Here is a 20,965-nt window from a genome sequence, read left to right as displayed (position 1 = left end):
CTATCTATCTATCTATCTATCTATCTATCTATCTATCTATCTATCTATCTATCTATCTGTCTGTCTGTCTGTCTGTCTGTCTATCATCTATCTATCTATCTATCTATCTATCTATCTATCTATCTATCTGTCTGTCTATCTATCTATCTGTCTATCTATCTATCTATCTATCTATCTATCTATCTATCTATCTATCTATCTATCTATCTATCTATCTATCTATCTGTCTATCTGTCTATCTATCTATCTATCTATCTATCTATCTATCTATCTATCTATCTATCTATCTATCTATCTATCTCCTCCAATCAGCATGTACGATCTGCTGTTACCAGACATGGGCAGAAACAGTGTTATTATTATTAAAGTCCCCCTGTGGTTAAAAACAAATTTTAACTATGTTAACTATTTAACTATTTTAAATTCTAACTTTTGTCTATGTGGTGTTTTTAATATGCTTTAAGACAAACCATGTGCAAATTCATATTCAATATTTTCTCCTTAAAACTGCAGTGAACCAAAGACAGTCTCAAACACACGGTTTGAAATCGCTGGTGTTTCTGACGTCACAAACGACCTTGTAACCAATCAGATCAATGTGTGATCGTCAACCAGTGGATCTCTGAGCTGAGTGAGTGAGTGGAGGCGGGGCTCATTTGCATATTCATAGATATACTTAATGAAGCAAGGGTGTAGTTACATTAAAGCTATTTTAACGCATGACGAATTTTTTTTTTTGAAGGAAAAAACGTTTAAATATGTAATTTTGGTGATTAAAGATGAGTTTTAAGGGATAAACTAATTGCCTACAGCTTTAAATAAAACTAAAACTAACTTAAAAATCATTAAAATATAAAAATTAGACGAAAAACTTAAGCCTAAAAAAACTGGAAAAATAGCTAAATAAATAAATAAAAAAACAGAAAAAATCATGAAAATCTGAATAAATAATATATCAGACAGTATATAAATAACAGTGGTGAGTCTTCAGACTGCAGTGTTCAGCTCTATCAGTGTAAACACAGGCATGTTAAAGACAGGGGCCTTTCTTCAAAATCACAGCAGCACTCTCATGTGTTCAGGCTCCGAGAATGTGTGTAATTATCTCATATAATGACCTTGCCGTATAGAAGCTTCAGAACAACACAAGCTGCATGAAGACACGGCTAATGGAGTCTCTATAAGGGCCGACGGGACCCCTATACCCACAGAAAAGAGGCTATATACTCAACTTACAGCCAAACGGATGGAATGAGAGCAGAAAAATCATTTACTTAAAGGGATACTTTAGGATTTAGCATTAAGCTTTGTATTAGTAGGAAACCTGTCCTGTAGTATTTTCAAATTACCGTGCTTTCTACCCTCATATCCCCCTGAGACGAGAGATTTATGTATTTTTTGTCTGGAAAAAATCCTCCGATTACGGAAAAATTGTCATTTTGCGTCATCGGAGGATTTTTTGGCCAGAGGCTAAAGACTAGAGCCAGTAGTAGGGGCTGTCCCGCATGTTCTCAACCCGCCCATAGAGGGTGGGATCTCACTCACAGAATGTACACACAGCGTCGGCCATCTTTTTTTGGAAGCTAAGCTAGCAGGCTCTTGTTCTGTGGAGAAAGCTGAGTAGTAGGGGTTACCATCCTCTTTTTCCCGGACATGTCCGGCCGTCGATGTCTGGGATTCAGCTTTTGCTTTCTGCAGTCGCCATTCATTGTTTACATGCACACCTTTTGTTTCAGTCTAACTGAATTCATTCCGATTGGTGAATCTGAATGTAGTGTTTACATGAACGCTAAACAAGTGATCGGTTGATGTGCGTTTTAACATTGCTAAGAAAATTCCCGCTCCTCCGTGAGAGATACGAGACCGGTGCGTCTCACAGGTGTCTCTCATCGGTAATCACGCCACCGGCCTCGCGCCGTTCTCCCGCGGCCCTCACTCGTCCTGCTCGCCACAGTAAACATGACTCGTGTCGTTCTCCCGCGGCCCTCACTCGTCCTGCTCGCCACAGTAAACATGATTCGTGTCGTTCTCCCGCGGCCCTCACTCGTCCTGCTCGCCGCAGTAAACATGACTCGTGTCGTTCTCCCGCGGCCCTCACTCGTCCTGCTCGCCACAGTAAACATGACTCGTGTCGTTCTCCCGCGGCCCTCACTCGTCCTGCTCGCCACAGTAAACATGACTCGTGTCGTTCTCCCGCGGCCCTCACTCGTCCTGCTCGCCACAGTAAACATGACTCGTGTCGTTCTCCCGCGGCCCTCACTCGTCCTGCTCGCCACAGTAAACATGACTCGTGTCGTTCTCCCGCGGCTCCACTCATCCTGCTCGCCACAGTAAACATGACTCGCGCCGTTCTCCCGCGGCCCTCACTCGTCCTGCTCGCCACAGTAAACATGATTCGTGTCGTTCTCCCGCGGCCCTCACTCGTCCTGCTCGCCACAGTAAACATGACTCGTGTCGTTCTCCCGCGGCCCTCACTCGTCCTGCTCGCCACAGTAAACATGATTCGTGTCGTTCTCCCGCGGCCCTCACTCGTCCTGCTCGCCGCAGTAAACATGACTCGTGTCGTTCTCCCGCGGCCCTCACTCGTCCTGCTCGCCACAGTAAACATGACTCGTGTCGTTCTCCCGCGGCCCTCACTCGTCCTGCTCGCCACAGTAAACATGATTCGTGTCGTTCTCCCGCGGCCCTCACTCGTCCTGCTCGCCACAGTAAACATGACTCGTGCCGTTCTCCCGCGGCCCTCACTCGTCCTGCTCGCCACAGTAAACATGACTCGTGTCGTTCTCCCGCGGCCCTCACTCGTCCTGCTCGCCACAGTAAACATGACTCGTGCCGTTCTCCCGCGGCCCTCACTCGTCCTGCTCGCCACAGTAAACATGACTCGTGTCGTTCTCCCGCGGCCCTCACTCGTCCTGCTCGCCACAGTAAACATGACTCGTGCCGTTCTCCCGCGGCCCTCACTCGTCCTGCTCGCCACAGTAAACATGACTCGCGCAGTTCTCCCGCGGCCCTCACTCGTCCTGCTCGCCACAGTAAACATGACTCGCGCAGTTCTCCCGCAGCCCTCACTCGCCCTGCTCGCCACAGTAAACATGACTCGTGTCGTTCTCCCGCAGCCCTCAATCGTCCTGCTCGCCACAGTAAACATGATTCGTGTCGTTCTCCCGCGGCCCTCACTCGTCCTGCTCGCCGCAGTAAACATGACTCGTGCCGTTCTCCCGCGGCCCTCACTCGTCCTGCTCGCCACAGTAAACATGACTCGTGTCGTTCTCCCGCGGCCCTCACTCGTCCTGCTCGCCACAGTAAACATGACTCGTGCCGTTCTCCCGCGGCCCTCACTCGTCCTGCTCGCCACAGTAAACATGACTCGTGTCGTTCTCCCGCGGCCCTCACTCGTCCTGCTCGCCACAGTAAACATGACTCGCGCAGTTCTCCCGCGGCCCTCACTCGTCCTGCTCGCCACAGTAAACATGACTCGCGCAGTTCTCCCGCAGCCCTCACTCGCCCTGCTCGCCACAGTAAACATGACTCGTGTCGTTCTCCCGCAGCCCTCACTCGCCCTGCTCGCCACAGTAAACATGACTCGTGTCGTTCTCCCGCGGCCCTCACTCGTCCTGCTCGCCACAGTAAACATGACTCGTGTCGTTCTCCCGCGGCCCTCACTCGTCCTGCTCGCCACAGTAAACATGACTCGTGCCGTTCTCCCGCAGCCCTCACTCGTCCTGCTCGCCACAGTAAACATGACTCGTGTCGTTCTCCCGCGGCCCTCACTCGTCCTGCTCGCCACAGTAAACATGACTCGTGTCGTTCTCCCGCGGCCCTCACTCGTCCTGCTCGCCACAGTAAACATGACTCGTGTCGTTCTCCCGCGGCCCTCACTCATTCTGCTCGCCACAGTAAACATGACTCGCGCAGTTCTCCCGCAGCCCTCACTCGCCCTGCTCGCCACAGTAAACATGACTCGTGTCGTTCTCCCGCAGCCCTCACTCGCCCTGCTCGCCACAGTAAACATGACTCGTGTCGTTCTCCCGCAGCCCTCACTCGCCCTGCTCGCCACAGTAAACATGACTCGTGTCGTTCTCCCGCGGCCCTCACTCGTCCTGCTCGCCACAGTAAACATGACTCGTGTCGTTCTCCCGCAGCCCTCACTCGTCCTGCTCGCCACAGTAAACATGACTCGTGTCGTTCTCCCGCGGCCCTCACTCGTCCTGCACAGTAAACATGACTGGCGCCGTTCTCCCGTGGCCCTAGCCTCGTCCTGCTCGCCACAGTAAACATGACTCGTGTCGTTCTCCCGCGGCCCTCACTCGTCCTGCTCGCCACAGTAAACATGACTCGTGTCGTTCTCCCGCGGCCCTCACTCGTCCTGCTCGCCACAGTAAACATGACTCGTGTCGTTCTCCCGCAGCCCTCACTCGCCCTGCTCGCCACAGTAAACATGACTCGTGTCGTTCTCCCGCAGCCCTCACTCGCCCTGCTCGCCACAGTAAACATGACTCGTGTCGTTCTCCCGCAGCCCTCACTCGCCCTGCTCGCCACAGTAAACATGACTCGTGTCGTTCTCCCGCGGCCCTCACTCGTCCTGCTCGCCACAGTAAACATGACTCGTGTCGTTCTCCCGCGGCCCTCACTCGTCCTGCTCGCCACAGTAAACATGACTCGTGTCGTTCTCCCGCGGCCCTCACTCGTCCTGCTCGCCACAGTAAACATGACTCGTGTCGTTCTCCCGCGGCCCTCACTCGTCCTGCTCGCCACAGTAAACATGACTCGTGTCGTTCTCCCGCGGCCCTCACTCGTCCTGCTCGCCACAGTAAACATGACTCGTGTCGTTCTCCCGCGGCCCTCACTCGTCCTGCTCGCCACAGTAAACATGACTCGCGCAGTTCTCCCGCGGCCCTCACTCGTCCTGCTCGCCACAGTAAACATGACTCGCGCAGTTCTCCCGCGGCCCTCACTCGTCCTGCTCGCCACAGTAAACATGACTCGTGTCGTTCTCCCGCAGCCCTCACTCGCCCTGCTCGCCACAGTAAACATGACTCGTGTCGTTCTCCCGCAGCCCTCACTCGTCCTGCTCGCCACAGTAAACATGACTCGTGTCGTTCTCCCGCAGCCCTCACTCGTCCTGCTCGCCACAGTAAACATGACTCGTGTCGTTCTCCCGCGGCCCTCACTCGTCCTGCTCGCCACAGTAAACATGACTCGTGTCGTTCTCCCGCGGCCCTCACTCGTCCTGCTCGCCACAGTAAACATGATGAATGGCGACTGCAGAACGCAAAAGCCGAATCCCAGACATTTTGGGCGATCTCGAAACACATTTTCGGGCAGACTCGTCACGGAGACTCACTAGTAGCCTAGACTTGTTTAACTACTGCGCTCTGTTACCGGTAGGCGTGGCCTCCTAGGGCAGCGAAGCAAGTGCATTCTGGGAGTTATTATATTATATTATATTATATTATTATATTATTAATTTTATCCACAAAAGCCAAAAATACATTTTCTGGCTTTTCTCAGTCTAGAAAGCTCCAAATTCAAAAATAACTTCACATTTCTTCTACATAAATGACCCATTTTAAATACACATTCATCTTTCCAGAGGTGAAGTATCCCTTTAACAGTAAAGAGGCTTGATGGCTGGACTGACACGCAGTTAACGTGAAAGGAAACTTAACAGCAGGGAAGTGCGCGCGGTCGGAGGTGTCTTGTCTGCAGTTCGACACAAACCGTCTCCCGTGAAAGAATCAAGCCCCCTCTCGTCACCCCAGATGGGACGCCATATGCCTGCATCTCTCAATGGATGCTATTGTAAAACCCTTGAACTGCTTTATGACTGTCAGTTGAACTCTAGACCTCAGTTTTACGAGTCTTATATGACATTGAATTGCTCTGTAAAACTTTGGGTTGTCCACTCGAGTGCTTACGACACTGAAGGGTCAGCGATCCTCACACTTACACAGAGATGCTGTATCAGCGGAGGAAGGGAAGACAGGAAGATAAAACCGAGATTGCGTTGATTTGGAACGACTAAACGTCAACTAGATTTATATATTGTGCACGTGCAACTGTACACTATTCTAGGGTGTCGGTGTGATATTCTGTTATCAAGATATATCAGGCAATGATGTACCTTTAAGAGCATTGCTGCTGCCAGTAGCGTGACAGTTGTCACAGTGACTCGTGGAGTGGGCGGGATCTGGAGAGTGACCCAGACATCTGACCTGCTGTCTGCCGTCTCTGCCGCATGTGCCGAAATACCCAGACATTTGTGCACTGATTACCAAACATATATCTGAAAATAAAGGAAAATTAGAAAAAAGCTAAAAAATTATCTGGGACGGCAGACTATAGTGTTGTTATCTTTAAATAATTTTTTTTTTTTTATCTTTCTCATTATTTTTTACATAAATATGCTAATGTAAAAAAAGACAAAAAATAAACAGATGCTATGCACGATACAGGTGGAAATAATCATACATATTAAACATTAAATATAAAAAAATTAAAAAATTTTAACTAAAAATTGCTTTTGCAACTAACTGAAATAAGTTTAAATACAAACATTTCTAAGTGAAAAACTGATTACTGATTACGAAACGTATATCTGAAAATAAAATAAAATTAGAAAAAAGCAAAAAATTATCTGGGATGGCAGACTATAGTGTTGTTATCGTTAAATAAATAAAAAATATTTAGATAAATTTTTTTTTGCTTTTTTTTAATAATCTTTCTCATTACTTTTTACATAAAAATGCTAATGTAAAAAAAGACAAAAATTTAACATGCTATGCAAGATACAGGGAGAAAAAATCATACATATTAAACATTAAATATAAAAAATCAACATTTTTGATTGAAAAAATCTATAAATATTAAATAAAATTTTTGAACTAAAAATGGCCTTTGCAACTAACTGAAATAAGTTTAAATACAAAAATTTCTAAGTGAAAAACTGATTACGAAACGTATATCTGAAAATAAAATAAAATTAGAAAAAAGCAAAAAATTATCTGGGATGGCAGACTAGTGTTGTTATCGTTAAATAAATTAAATAAAAATATTTAGATTTCAATTTATTTTTTTTAAATAATCTTTCTCATTACTTTTTACATAAATATGCTAATGTAAAAAAGGACAAAAATTAAACATGCTATACAAGATACAGGGGGTCATTTTAGGTTTCAGAAGGGTGTTCATATGAGCCCTAGATACACACTTTTGCCCAACAGACAGTCAAAGTGGCATTACGTCATGAGTGTGTGGCTCCAACTGGGACAGGGCCAGTGTTTACTCACTCTCTGTGATGTTACTGTTGTTCTGAAGGATCTTTGCAGATGTAACACAAACACAACATGCAGGGCACCGTGACTGCGACGACACACTGCATGCGGACACCTGAAACACACAGCAGGAACAGAGGACCTCACAGGTATCGAGAACACCTCCATCTGCCGTTTCTCCACAGACATGCTGCAGTTTAACACTCGAGGGAATCAGAGGAACACTCACTGCGAGCTATTAAACCAAATGACATAAAATTACAAAAACACAACAATAAACAATCAGATGTTTGCATTTAGCGGTAATAATGGGTGTTGTTTGTGGAGTTAAAGGATGAGTTCACCGTTAGTAATGGCCGATGGTTTGGCTAGATAATACCTGGGATCCTTTGAGGTTGCATTGAAACCAGTTGGACCCCATTGAAGTCCACTATAAATCTTGGAATTTCTGTTCGACTGAAGAATGAAAGACATGAACATGGATGGCGGTGAGTAAATGATCAGGAAAGTGAAATACTCTTTTAAAGGGTTAGTTCCCCCAAAAATTAAAATGATGTCATTAATGACTCACCCTCATGTCGTCCCAAGCCCGTAAGACCTCCGTTCATCTTCAGGACACAGTTTAAGATATTTTAGATTTACACACGTCAGCAGCGTCTTACGTCAGCAGCGCCACTGAACGCGGATCCACAACAGAACCGGAATACACACACACACACACACACCAGACACACGTCAGCAGCGTCTTACGTCAGCGGCGGCACTGAACGCGGATCCACAACAGAACCAGAATACACACACACACACACACACACACCAGACACACGTCAGCAGCGTCTTACGTCAGCGGCGTCACTGAACGCGGATCCACAACAGAACCAGAATACACACACACACACACACACACCAGACACACGTCAGCAGCGTCTTACATCAGCAGCGGCACTGAACGCGGATCCACAACAGAACCAGAATACACACACACACACACACACACCAGACACACGTCAGCAGCGTCTTACGTCAGCAGCGGCACTGAACGCGGATCCACAACAGAACCAGAATACACACACACACACACACACACACACCAGACACACGTCAGCAGCGTCTTACGTCAGCAGCGCCACTGAACGCGGATCCACAACAGAACCAGAATACACACACACACACCAGACACACGTCAGCAGCGTCTTACGTCAGCAGCGGCACTGAACGCGGATCCACAACAGAACCAGAATACACACACACACACACACACACACACCAGACACACGTCAGCAGCGTCTTACGTCAGCAGCGGCACTGAACGCGGATCCACAACAGAACCGGAAGACAATACAATGCTGAATAAAGTCCTAGTTTTTGTTATTTTTGGACCAAAATGTATTTTCGATGCTTCAAAACATTCTAACTAACCCACTGATGTCACATGGACTACTTTGATGATGTCTTTATTTCCTTTCTGGACAAGGACAGTATACCGTACATACATTTACAATGGAGGGACAGAAAGCTCTCGGACTAAATCTAAAATATCTTAAACCGTGTTCTGAAGATGAACGGAGGTCTTACGGGCTTGGGACGACATGAGGGCGAGTCATTAATGACATCATTTTCATTTTTGGGGGAACTAACCCTTTAAGGACCTGAACAAAATAAAGGCATAATGTGGTGAAATACCAAGACATGTGAACCTTTAACACTTTATTTAGACATTCTACTGACTATAAGTAACTTTGCAACTACATGTCAACTTATTCCAACCCGAATCCTAACCTAACAGTGTAGTAATACTCTAATGAGAGTTAGTCGACATGTATTTGCAAAGTTACTCATAGTTAAAAGAATGTCTAAAGTGGACTATAGAGATGCGGTGTAACTGAACGCTCCTCTGGACTCTGTACTGTATGAATGCTGTGCTTTGACAAACACACAGTGTTTCTGATGGAAATTCTCTTTCTCTGCGAGCTGTAATTACAGTAAACGGCGTCTTCCTGTGCATTCCTGCAGAACAACACAACCAGCACGGCCAAACCCTGTCAGCCTTTATCTCTTAAACCACTCGTTTTAACGGCAACGGCCACTTAGAAAAAAAAAAAAAAAGAAAAAAAACTTCCAAGACTTTCATTCATTCACTGTCATTTTAGATTAGACAGAGTATTTATAAAAACAAATAAACATAGTTCTTTTAAAACGCTCACAAACAAGCACTTTTATTTTTAAGTGCCAATATTGTGCCATTTAAAAGGATCCTAATTTTGTTTTTGGAGTCTCCTACAATACATTAACACGCATACAAGGTCAAAAAACACTTGAATTTTCTCATAATATATATACACATTGCAGCGTCACCTCATTTCTCAAAAAGTCTGAAACAGTTTATTCAAAGATTCAGTCTCTCCAAACCCCTCCTTAATACAAGCTTTCTCTGCTCTGATTGGTCAGACGATCCAGTCTGTTGTGATCAAGGGGGTAATCCATCGACCGGAAGTTGAAGCCGGCCGGGTGCCGCCATCTTGTAGCAGAACTTCACTTGCGTTAGCATTTCCATTGACTCCCATTCATTTTGCCGTCACTTTGACAGCGAATAACTTTACATCTGAGGCGTTTAAAGACTCCATTTGTCCATTATTTATTTCTAAACAAACACGACAATGTATACAGAGCTCCATTACCTTCTGTGTTACATTATGGCCCCGTAGAAACAGATTTAGTAAAAATAGGCTAACGATTGCGTCATAACCACTCGACTCTCTGTCGCGCTGTACAGAAATGACCGTACAGACAGGAGGAGAAGCTCGCAGGCAATCGGGGGGACGTCCCGTCAAGGGAGAAGCCCATAGATAATGAGTCCATAAAAGCAACGGAATTCTTACTCCTGCTCACTCACGATAAAGAACTCTTTGCTCAAGTTCCCCGTCTCTGCAAGATTAACGTTGGCAGTTTTCACGCACAGCTACTAGAAGATTAACGTCTGTCAGACAGGTTGCTCACGTCATCAAGCTTAGTTTGAGTCGGTCTGAGTCTGCGCGTCAGGAACGGAAGTTCTCAAAAATCGCTAAAAGTGGGCTTCAACTATCTCAACTGAGTTCCAATGAGATCGCTCTGTCCATTTCTTTTACTGTCTATGGTTGTGATTGGTCTACTCTGCTCTGATTGGTCAGATGGTTCAGTCTGTTGTGATTGGTCTACTCTGCTCTGATTGGTCAGATGACCCAGTCTGTTGTGATTGGTCTACTCTGCTCTGATTGGTCAGATGGCCCAGTCTGTTGTGATTGGTCTACTCTGCTCTGATTGGTCAGATGGTTCAGTCTGTTGTGATTGGTCTACTCTGCTCTGATTGGTCAGATGGTTCAGTCTGCTGTGATTGGTCAACTCTGCTCTGATTGGTCAGATGGCCCAGTCTGTTGTGATTGGTCTACTCTGCTCTGATTGGTCAGATGGTTCAGTCTGCTGTGATTGGTCTACTCTGCTCTGATTGGTCAGATGGTTCAGTCTGCTGTGATTGGTCTACTCTGCTCTGATTGGTCAGATGGTTCAGTCTGTTGTGATTGGTCTACTCTGCTCTGATTGGTCAGATGGCCCAGTCTGTTGTGATTGGTCTACTCTGCTCTGATTGGTCATATGGTCCAGTCTGTTGTGATTGGTCTACTCTGCTCTGATTGGTCAGATGACCCAGTCTGTTGTGATTGGTCTACTCTGCTCTGATTGGTCAGACGATCCAGTCTGTTGTGATTGGTCTACTCTGCTCTGATTGGTCAGATGGCCCAGTCTGTTGTGATTGGTCTACTCTGCTCTGATTGGTCAGATGGTTCAGTCTGTTGTGATTGGTCTACTCTGCTCTGATTGGTCAGACGATCCAGTCTGTTGTGATTGGTCTAATCTGCTCTGATTGGTCAGATGGCCCAGTCTGTTGTGATTGGTCTACTCTGCTCTGATTGGTCAGATGGTTCAGTCTGTTGTGATTGGTCTACTCTGCTCTGATTGGTCAGATGGTTCAGTCTGCTGTGATTGGTCTACTCTGCTCTGATTGGTCAGATGGCCCAGTCTGTTGTGATTGGTCTACTCTGCTCTGATTGGTCAGATGGTTCAGTCTGCTGTGATTGGTCTACTCTGCTCTGATTGGTCAGATGGTTCAGTCTGCTGTGATTGGTCTACTCTGCTCTGATTGGTCAGATGGTTCAGTCTGTTGTGATTGGTCTACTCTGCTCTGATTGGTCAGATGGCCCAGTCTGTTGTGATTGGTCTACTCTGCTCTGATTGGTCATATGGTCCAGTCTGTTGTGATTGGTCTACTCTGCTCTGATTGGTCAGATGGCCCAGTCTGTTGTGATTGGTCTACTCTGCTCTGATTGGTCAGATGGTCCAGTCTGTTGTGATTGGTCTACTCTGCTCTGATTGGTCAGATGATCCAGTCTGCTGTGATTGGTCTACTCTGCTCTGATTGGTCATATGGTCCAGTCTGTTGTGATTGGTCTACTCTGCTCTGATTGGTCAGATGATCCAGTCTGTTGTGATTGGTCTACTCTACTCTGATTGGCCAGATGGCCCAGTCTGTTGTGATTGGTCTACTCTGCTCTGATTGGTCAGATGATCCAGTCTGTTGTGATTGGTCTACTCTGCTCTGATTGGTCAGATGATCCAGTCTGCTGTGATTGGTCTACTCTGCTCTGATTGGTCATATGGTCCAGTCTGTTGTGATTGGTCTACTCTGCTCTGATTGGTCAGATGGCCCAGTCTGTTGTGATTGGTCTACTCTGCTCTGATTGGTCAGATGGCCCAGTCTGTTGTGATTGGTCTACTCTGCTCTGATTGGTCAGATGGCCCAGTCTGTCGTGATTGGTCTACTCTGCTCTGATTGGTCAGACGATCCAGTCTGCTGTGATTGGTCTACTCTGCTCTGATTGGTCAGATGGCCCAGTCTGTCGTGATTGGTCTACTCTGCTCTGATTGGTCAGATGGCCCAGTCTGTTGTGATTGGTCTACTCTGGTCTGATTGGTCAGATGGCCCAGTCTGTTGTGATTGGTCTACTCTGCTCTGATTGGTCAGATGTCCCAGTCTGTGTGATTGGTCTACTCTGCTCTGATTGGTCAGATGTCCCAGTCTGGTCGACCACTTTCAGCACGTCAAAAAAGAAAAGCATAATTATATCTGAATTTCAGCTCCAGATCTTCCTCAGCACTTGCACACAGTGATACGAACAGTAACAATGGCGTCGTTTGTTTCTATATCAATCTCATCTTTTGAAGTGTATCAAAGTGGATTTGCAGAACTGAAAACAGCATCTTCTCGACATGAACCAAACTCTTCCAGTCTCTACAGTGTTTGAAGGTCAAAGTAGACGTTGTTCATGGGCAGCCAATGAAGACCAACAGCTGGCAATGGCATACTGTATTGTAAAAAGCCCTATATAAATAAATGTGACTTGACATTGTTACATAGATATGTAACAGGGAGTGAGACTGGAATTACTGAAGATTAATTTCAGGCGTTCGGAATCGATTCTTTCAGGAGACATTAACTTTATTTGTCGTGAACTTTGATATTTACAACTTTGCAGACCTTTTACCTTCACAAACAGCTAGCCTATAAGTCGCCGCATTAAAGCTATTCAAAAAAGCACTATAAAATCTATTACTTTGAATCAAGTAATGTTTTGTTCATATTGCACTGACCCGTCCCGTACACGATTATACTGACATGTGCGGATGAAGCATCTCGGAAAACATTTCAGCAACTGATGGCATTCCATTCACAGGCGTTTTTGCCTCCCACGATTCATTTATTCGGTAATGGAAAGCACACAAGAGTGACCGAGGTTCTTTCACTTTCATTTTCTCCGAAGACACTTTAAAATACTCTTCAAACTCTCATATGAATCACATGTGCTTTAAAGAATCACAAGAATGTCCAAAATTATAACTGGAGATTTGTTATTTTTATTTGGTGGTATTTCACACTGTAGAAAGACTTAATCTGAAACAATCATAACTAATGCAAACAAAACTCCTCAAAGATGCAGTCAAACCAAGCTGTTGTTTGAAACGATTGGTGTATCTGAAACAGAAGTGAGTCCTGATCCAGTTTCATTACATGTGTAAACACTCAAAAATTCATTTCCAACAACCTAAACTTACAGTAAAACCAAAATGTAATATTCTTTCTATGTTTTTTAGTTTTTTTAATAGTCTTTCTCATTACTTTTTACATTTATATGCTAATATAAAAAAATAAAAAGATGCTATGCAAAATACAGGGGGAAATAATCATACATATTAAACATTAAATATAAAATTCAATGTAAAAAATAAAATAAAATAAAAATCACCCAACAACAGAAAAAATGTTCCTGTGAAGACCCACAAAGAAAACTGAACAAATTAATAAAAATAGCATAAACATAAATACGGGCCCTTTAAGCTTTAAGTTTGTGACGTAATGTAACAGGGACGTAATAAGACCTAAAATGATCTCCAGTAACGGGGCGCTGGGAAATATCTGCCCTACGGTCTATTCATTATATAATCCGACAGGAAAGATTGTCCATCTCTCTACCTAAAATATATGAAAACAAAAACTGGGGAAACAAACAGCAATGCACCAAATGCAGTGTGTAGTTGTCTATACAATAATGTACATGCAATTATCTGAATCTATAATGTACATAAATCATACACTAAACTGCATTTACATGGGAAAGTTGCGTATTTTATTACACAAGTATCTAAATATTATTATTGATATTATGCTTAGAAAATCACTTAAATTCAATATGCTTTCTTAAGTGTATGTATATATATATATATATATATATATATATATACACACACACATACATGTATATAAATAAAGGTTTTGGTTTTTCTTTGTGCAGATGCTCAGATGTAGATTATATATGGGTACGATGAACAAAACAGTGGCAATAAATAAATTAATATAAAAACAGCAAAGCATCCTACATATAAAACAAGCCAGAAATGCTCAAATATTATTTATTTGTAACTTACTATATATTGTGATATGTGAAGAAGCTGTGCATAATAATCAGCTCATTAATAATCATTCTTAATGGGGTCAAAGCATCTTCGCAGAGTGTTTTTAATGTTCACCTTTAGTCAAGAAAGGTTTTTGGTTTTACTACATGTGACCCTATCCATAAATCTGAACAGAAACAAGAAAATAAGCAAATGATTATCACCATCAACTGAAGTGTGTTAGCTACATCAGACCTGTGACCGAAACCCCAAATCGTACCAGAATCCAGTGCGTCCGGCGCTGGGTGTCCGTGTTTGTTTGCCCTTTGAATGGTGTGACGAGGACTGAAGCTCAGGGTTTGGATATGTCGACGCGCGAGCCGTACGTAGGCACTTGAGCTGCACGAGCGCACGCACACACACACACACACACACACACACACAGACACCTGAACAGACGTCCCGCGTCCTCCATCAGGGCGAGTCCATGCTGAACAGCTCGATGCCCTGAGAGTTCCAGTGCAGGCCGACTCCAGAGTTAAAGACCAGAGACCAGACGTACGGGATGAAGAAATCCTCAGGCTGCTCTTCCTCCACGTATTTAAACTTCAGCTCCGGGAATATCTGCATGAGGATCACACACATACACTGAGTTACAAACTGCTGATAAAAATGTTAAAACAAAACAATGCATCCCTACATGAATCATCCGGCAGCCAAAACGTTTACATTTATTTTTTTTATTCAGCAAGTGAAAAACCTTTAAGATATAATATTTGCTCACGTTTCAAGATTCATCCGCTCAATGGCTTTTCAGAACAAACGTCCAAAAGCTCATTGACATCAGTGTTATTTGAGTATTATTTAAACTCTGTTATATTCTTTATTATTGTTTTCAGGAACATTTGACAAAGTCATCTTGCCTTCAGAAGAAGTTGATTAATAAACAAAACAAAAAAAGACAAAAAAAGTAAAAAATACTTATTTGATTCAATAAATTATTTTTTTAAATACACCTGAACTACCATTAATATGGAAGCTTGTTTCCTACACTGAATAATTTTTTTCTAAAAGATAACTAACTTTTTATCTCACAATTCTAACTTTTTTCTCTCACATTTGTAAGTTTACATTTTGCAATTCTGCAAGTCTGCAGTCTCGTACATAAATTGTGAGATATAAACTCACAATTCAGATTTTTTATTTGCTTTCAAGCTTATATCTCGTAATTCAGACTTTATATCTCGCAGTTTATAAAAAAGTTTTATATATTTTATAGTATTCACTAATATTTTATTCATTTTAATTTCCATTTTAGTAATTGTAATACTTCAACTTCAAGTATTAAACTTATTTCAGTTACTTTAAGCTTTTATTTTATTTAGTCATTTGCAATCGATTTAACTTATGTAAAGTCTCTTTTTGAAGAAAGATTATAAAAACTAATATTTGTTCTTTAGACTAACACGCACTGATGCATCGTTCACAATGACCAAGAATGCCAATTAAAGTCAATTTTGATTTAATGTGACTAAGTGTTACATCACACATGCACAGATGTTTTTAAAGTCCTGTTATTATTGTACATGTACAAAGTTTCAAGAAAGGGCCGAGTGCAAACGAAGAGCGTAAATAAGCATTCACAATGAGTCTTTACAGATCCGCGTGATCTGATTTCAGGAGAAGCGGGTGCAGTTTGGACGCAGGTGTAATTCCATCCACCGGTGAGGTAAATACACTTGAGTTTGATTGATTATATGACAGACGGGAACACCTCAGACGCTGCTTTCATGTTTAAATACAAGCCTCTTAACCCCCGGTAAAGCGAGACGCTAGCGGCCGTCTCCTGTGTGCTAATCAGCGCGAGGAGGTGTGTGTGAGCTAACCGGAGGGTTTGAGTTCCTCACACACACCGCACAACAGTGAGCGTCTACGTTTACAGACGCCTCGGCCTTGGAAGGATTTTCCCATCATTCCTTTTATTTTCAATAATTCTCAGGCTTGATCCGAACCAATAAGCTACGAGATGAATCACAATTTAGAATTCGAGCTTTTTAGTTATAGTTAAAAAAAATTTAATTACAATAAAATAAAATTGAACTTTGTAACCTATCTATCCATCCATCCATCACTCCATCAATCTATCTACCAATACATCCATTAATCGATCTATCCATCCATCTGTCCAATTTCTAATAAATTCAAAAGAAAATTTAGGGTGAAATGTTCTAAATTGTCATAAAATGTATAAATCTACAAATGCATCTACAAAAGTAATCAATAAAATAAATGTTTACGCAAAAACATCTATCTATCCATCCATCCATCCATCAATTCATCTATCTATCCATCCATCCATCCATCCATCAATTTATCTTTCCATCCATCTATCCATTTATCCATCAATTTATCTATCCATCCATCCATCCATCAATTTATCTATCCATCCATCCATTCATCTATCTATCTATCTATCTATCCATCCATCCATCCATCCATCAATTCATCTATCTATCCATCCATCCATCCATCAATTTATCTATCCATTTATCCATCAATTTATCAATCCATCCATCTATCCATCAATTTATCTATCTATCCATCCATCCATCAATTTATCTATCCATCCATCCATTCATCTATCTATCCATCCATCCATCAATTAATCTATCCATCCATCCATCCAATTTATCTATCTATCCATCCATCCATTTATCCATCAATTTATCTATCTATCCATCCATCCATTTACCCATCCATCCATCCATCCATATATCTATCCATACATCCATCCATTTATCTATCCATCCATCCATCCATTTATCCATCAATTAATCTATCTATCCATTTATCTATCTATCTATCTATCTATCTATCTATCTATCTATCTATCTATCTATCTATCTATCTATCTATCTATCTTTCTATCTATCTATCTATCTATCTATCTATCTATCTATCTATCTATCTATCTATCTATCTATCTATCTATCTATCTATCTATCACTGAAATTTGAGTTTGAGGATGTTCAAATTAAATGACCCATCATACCACTGATCAGCTCTACCAAACTTGGATGTCTTTTTCCAGTAATAAACAAACACTGTTAAGTTGTTTTGATTGATACTGTGAAGCAGCTTTGATACAATCTGTATTGTGAAAAGCGCTATATAAATATATTTGACTTGACTTGACTATCCATCCATCTATTTATCTATCCATCCATTTATCTATCTATCCATCCATCCATCCATTTATCTATCAATTTATCTATCCATCCATCCATTTATCCATCAATTTATCTATCCATTTATCCATCAATTCATCTATCCATCCATCCATCCATCAATTTATCTATCCATCCATTTTCCCATCAATTTATCTATCTATCCATCCATCCATCCATCAATTTATCTATCCATCCATCCATCCATCAATTCATCTATCCATCCATCCATCCATCAATTTATCTATCCATCCATCAATTCATCTATCCATCCATACATCCATCAATTTATCTATCCATCCATCCATCCATCAATTTATCTATCTATCCATCCATCCATCAATTTATCTATCCATCCATCCATCCATCAATTTATCTATCTATCCATCCATCCATCAATTTATCTATCCATCCATCCATCCATCAATTCATCTATCCATCCATCCATCCATCAATTTATCTATCCATCCATCCATCCATCCATCAATTCATCTATCCATCCATCCATCCATCCATCCATCAATTCATCTATCCATCCATCCATCCATCCATCCATCCATCAATTTATCTATCCATCCATTTTTCCATCAATTTATCTATCTGTCCATCCATCCATCCATCAATTTATCTATCCATCCATTTTTCCATCAATTTATCTATCTGTCCATCCATCCATCCATCAATTTATCTATCCATCCATCCATCCATCCATCAATTCATCCATCAATTCATCCATCCATCCATCAATTTATCTATCCATCCATCCATCCATCAATTTATCTATCCATCCATTTATCCATCCATCCATCCATATATCTGTCCGTCCATTTATCTATCAATTTATCTATCCATCCATCCATCAATTTATCTATCCATTTATCCATCAATTCATCTATCCATCCATCCATCCATCAATTTATCTATCCATCCATCCATCCATCAATTTATCTATCCATCCATCCATCCATCAATTTATCTATCCATCCATTTATCCATCCATCCATCCATCCATCCATCCATATATCTGTCCGTCCATTAATCCATCAATTTATCTATCCATCCATCCATCCATCAATTTATCAACCCATCCATCTATCCATCAATTTATCTATCTATCTATCTATCTATCTATCTATCTATCTATCTATCTATCTATCTATCTATCTATCTATCTATCTATCTATCTATCCATCCATCCATTTCTCCATCCATCCATCTATCTATCCATCCATCCATCAATTAATCTATCCATCCATCCATCCAATTTATCTATCTATCCATCCATCCATCAATTTATCCATCCATCAATTTATCTATCCATCCATTTATCCATCAATTCATCTATCCATCCATCCATCCATCAATTTATCTATCCATCCATCCATCCATCAATTTATCTATCCATCCATCCATCCATATATCTGTCCGTCGATTTATCTATCAATTTATCTATCCATCCATCCATTTATCCATCAATTTATCTATCCATTTATCCATCAATTCATCTATCCATCCATCCATCCATTTATCCATCAATTCATCTATCCATCCATCCATCCATCCATCAATTTATCTATCCATCCATTTATCCATCCATCCATCCATCCATCCATATATCTGTCCGTCCATTTATCCATCAATTTATCTATCCATCCATCCATCCATCAATTTATCAATCCATCCATCTATCCATCAATTTATGTATCTATCTATCTATCTATCTATCTATCTATCTATCTATCTATCTATCTATCTATCCATTTATCTATCCATCTATCTATCCATCCATCCATCCATCCATCCATCAATTAACCTATCCATCCATCCATCCAATTTATCTATCCATCCATCCATCCATCCATCCATCCATCAATTTATCTATCCATCCATCCATCCATCCATCCATCAATTTATCTATCCATCAATTTATCTATCCATCCATTTATCCATCCATCCATCCATCCATCCATATATATATCTGTCCGTCCATTTATCCATCAATTTATCTATCCATCCATCCATCAATTTATCAATCCATCCATCCATCCATCCATCCATCAATTTATCAATCCATCCATCTATCCATCAATGTATCTATCTATCTATCTATCTATCTATCTATCTATCTATCTATCTATCTATCCATCTATCCATCCATCCATCCATCCATCCATCCATCCATCCATCAATTAATCTATCCATCCATCCATCCAATTTATCTATCCATCCATCCATCCATCCATCCATCAATTTATCTATCCATCCATCCATCCATCCATCCATCAATTGATCTATCCATCCATTTATCCATCCATCCATCCATCCATCCATCCATCAAGCCATTCATCCATCCATCCAACAATATAAAATGAAAACTATAAAATGTAAAAAAAAAAAAAAGCTCTCAGTGCAGTTTTGACTTGCTAACTATGGCCGCTGTTTCTGTAGTTCGGTATCAGTGACCTCTGACCCATCTCTAAACAAACACAACAGCTGATTGCAGCCCACAGGAAGCTCTCAGACATATAGCTGACTTTAGGCTGCCAACAGGACTTCCAGAAACAGGAAGCTGTCTGTCTGTGGCTCTGAGTAACACCGCTCACTCTTGGCTTAATTTGTAGTTCCACAGAAATCCTCCTTCCGTTCTTTTCAGAGGCCATGGAGGAAAAGAAGCCCAGAAGACATGAAGGAACTCCTTTCACTGGAACTTTACAGTTCCCCTGGAGCGATTCTGCAAACAAATGCTGTCATTTCCCATCAGTGCAAAAAAAAAAAAAGGAGGCTGGTGAAACGCCGCTTTCAACGGCTGCAATAAGCAACTCCGTGGAAGATGTTGTCACTGAAATTTGAGTTTGAGGCAGTGAAGATATTCTGAGCTTTGTTTCAGACTAAAGGTTTGCATGCATAAAAACACATGCAAACTTGACGGCACATGCAAACACAGCCTTTCAAACAAACAAAACATTGTGTCTGTCTAGTGAGTTCTTTGTGGATTTAACGTACTTAAAATGAGCTTTGAATCATAGCTCCTTTTATGCTCAAAATACAGGGCACTGCCACTGCCAATCAATATGAATAAGATGAAATGGCCAAGTGATTTATCACAGCTGATAATCCATTCAGAAACGGACAATGGTGTGCGAATTGATGCCACAGAAAGGACAGCATTAATCTGATTCATGCATTTGTGTTGAAATGAGGTAAAAAAAAAACTATTTTCTTGTATACATCCATAACGTGGGCCCTAAAAGTCTAAATAATACAAAATGTTATTCTTTAATATGCAAATTCAGGTGGTTTCATCCTACCAAACCATTCTAAAACATTTCAAGTATGATATCATATAAACAGATATTTACATATAAATGTTTAGAATATATATATTTATTAAATTCCTTTTTTGTATTAGTTTCATGACAATTATGCACATTTCACTCTAAATTCTCTTTTTTATTCATTTGCAAATTTGTAATATTTTTTTTATAT

General features: G+C 41.8%; 2 protein-coding genes across 2 annotated transcripts in view; both read right to left on the bottom strand.

Annotated features, from left to right (window-relative positions):
- Nucleotides 1-889: 889 nt before the first annotated feature.
- The window catches only part of atp8b1 (ATPase phospholipid transporting 8B1), a 139,956-nt gene continuing 119,880 nt past the window's right edge, over nt 890-20,965 (bottom strand). The window contains exon 29 of the transcript XR_008808897.1: nt 890-899. The gene's annotated coding sequence lies outside the window, so the exon portion shown is untranslated. The remainder of the gene's footprint in view (nt 900-20,965) is intronic.
- dym (dymeclin) overlaps nt 14,417-20,965 on the bottom strand; it is a 78,977-nt gene continuing 72,428 nt past the window's right edge. Inside the window, exon 17 of the mRNA XM_056266132.1 lies at nt 14,417-14,876. Within this exon, the coding sequence (XP_056122107.1) occupies nt 14,727-14,876 (150 nt within the window). The 3' untranslated portion in view covers nt 14,417-14,726. The remainder of the gene's footprint in view (nt 14,877-20,965) is intronic.

Source organism: Rhinichthys klamathensis, unplaced genomic scaffold, assembly GCF_029890125.1.
Source record: "Rhinichthys klamathensis goyatoka isolate OS25496 unplaced genomic scaffold, OSU_Roscu_1.1 h1tg000245l_1, whole genome shotgun sequence".
NCBI lineage: Eukaryota > Metazoa > Chordata > Actinopteri > Cypriniformes > Leuciscidae > Rhinichthys > Rhinichthys klamathensis.
Note: the sequence above shows the minus strand (reverse complement) of the source record. Positions and strands in the feature narration are given on the sequence as shown.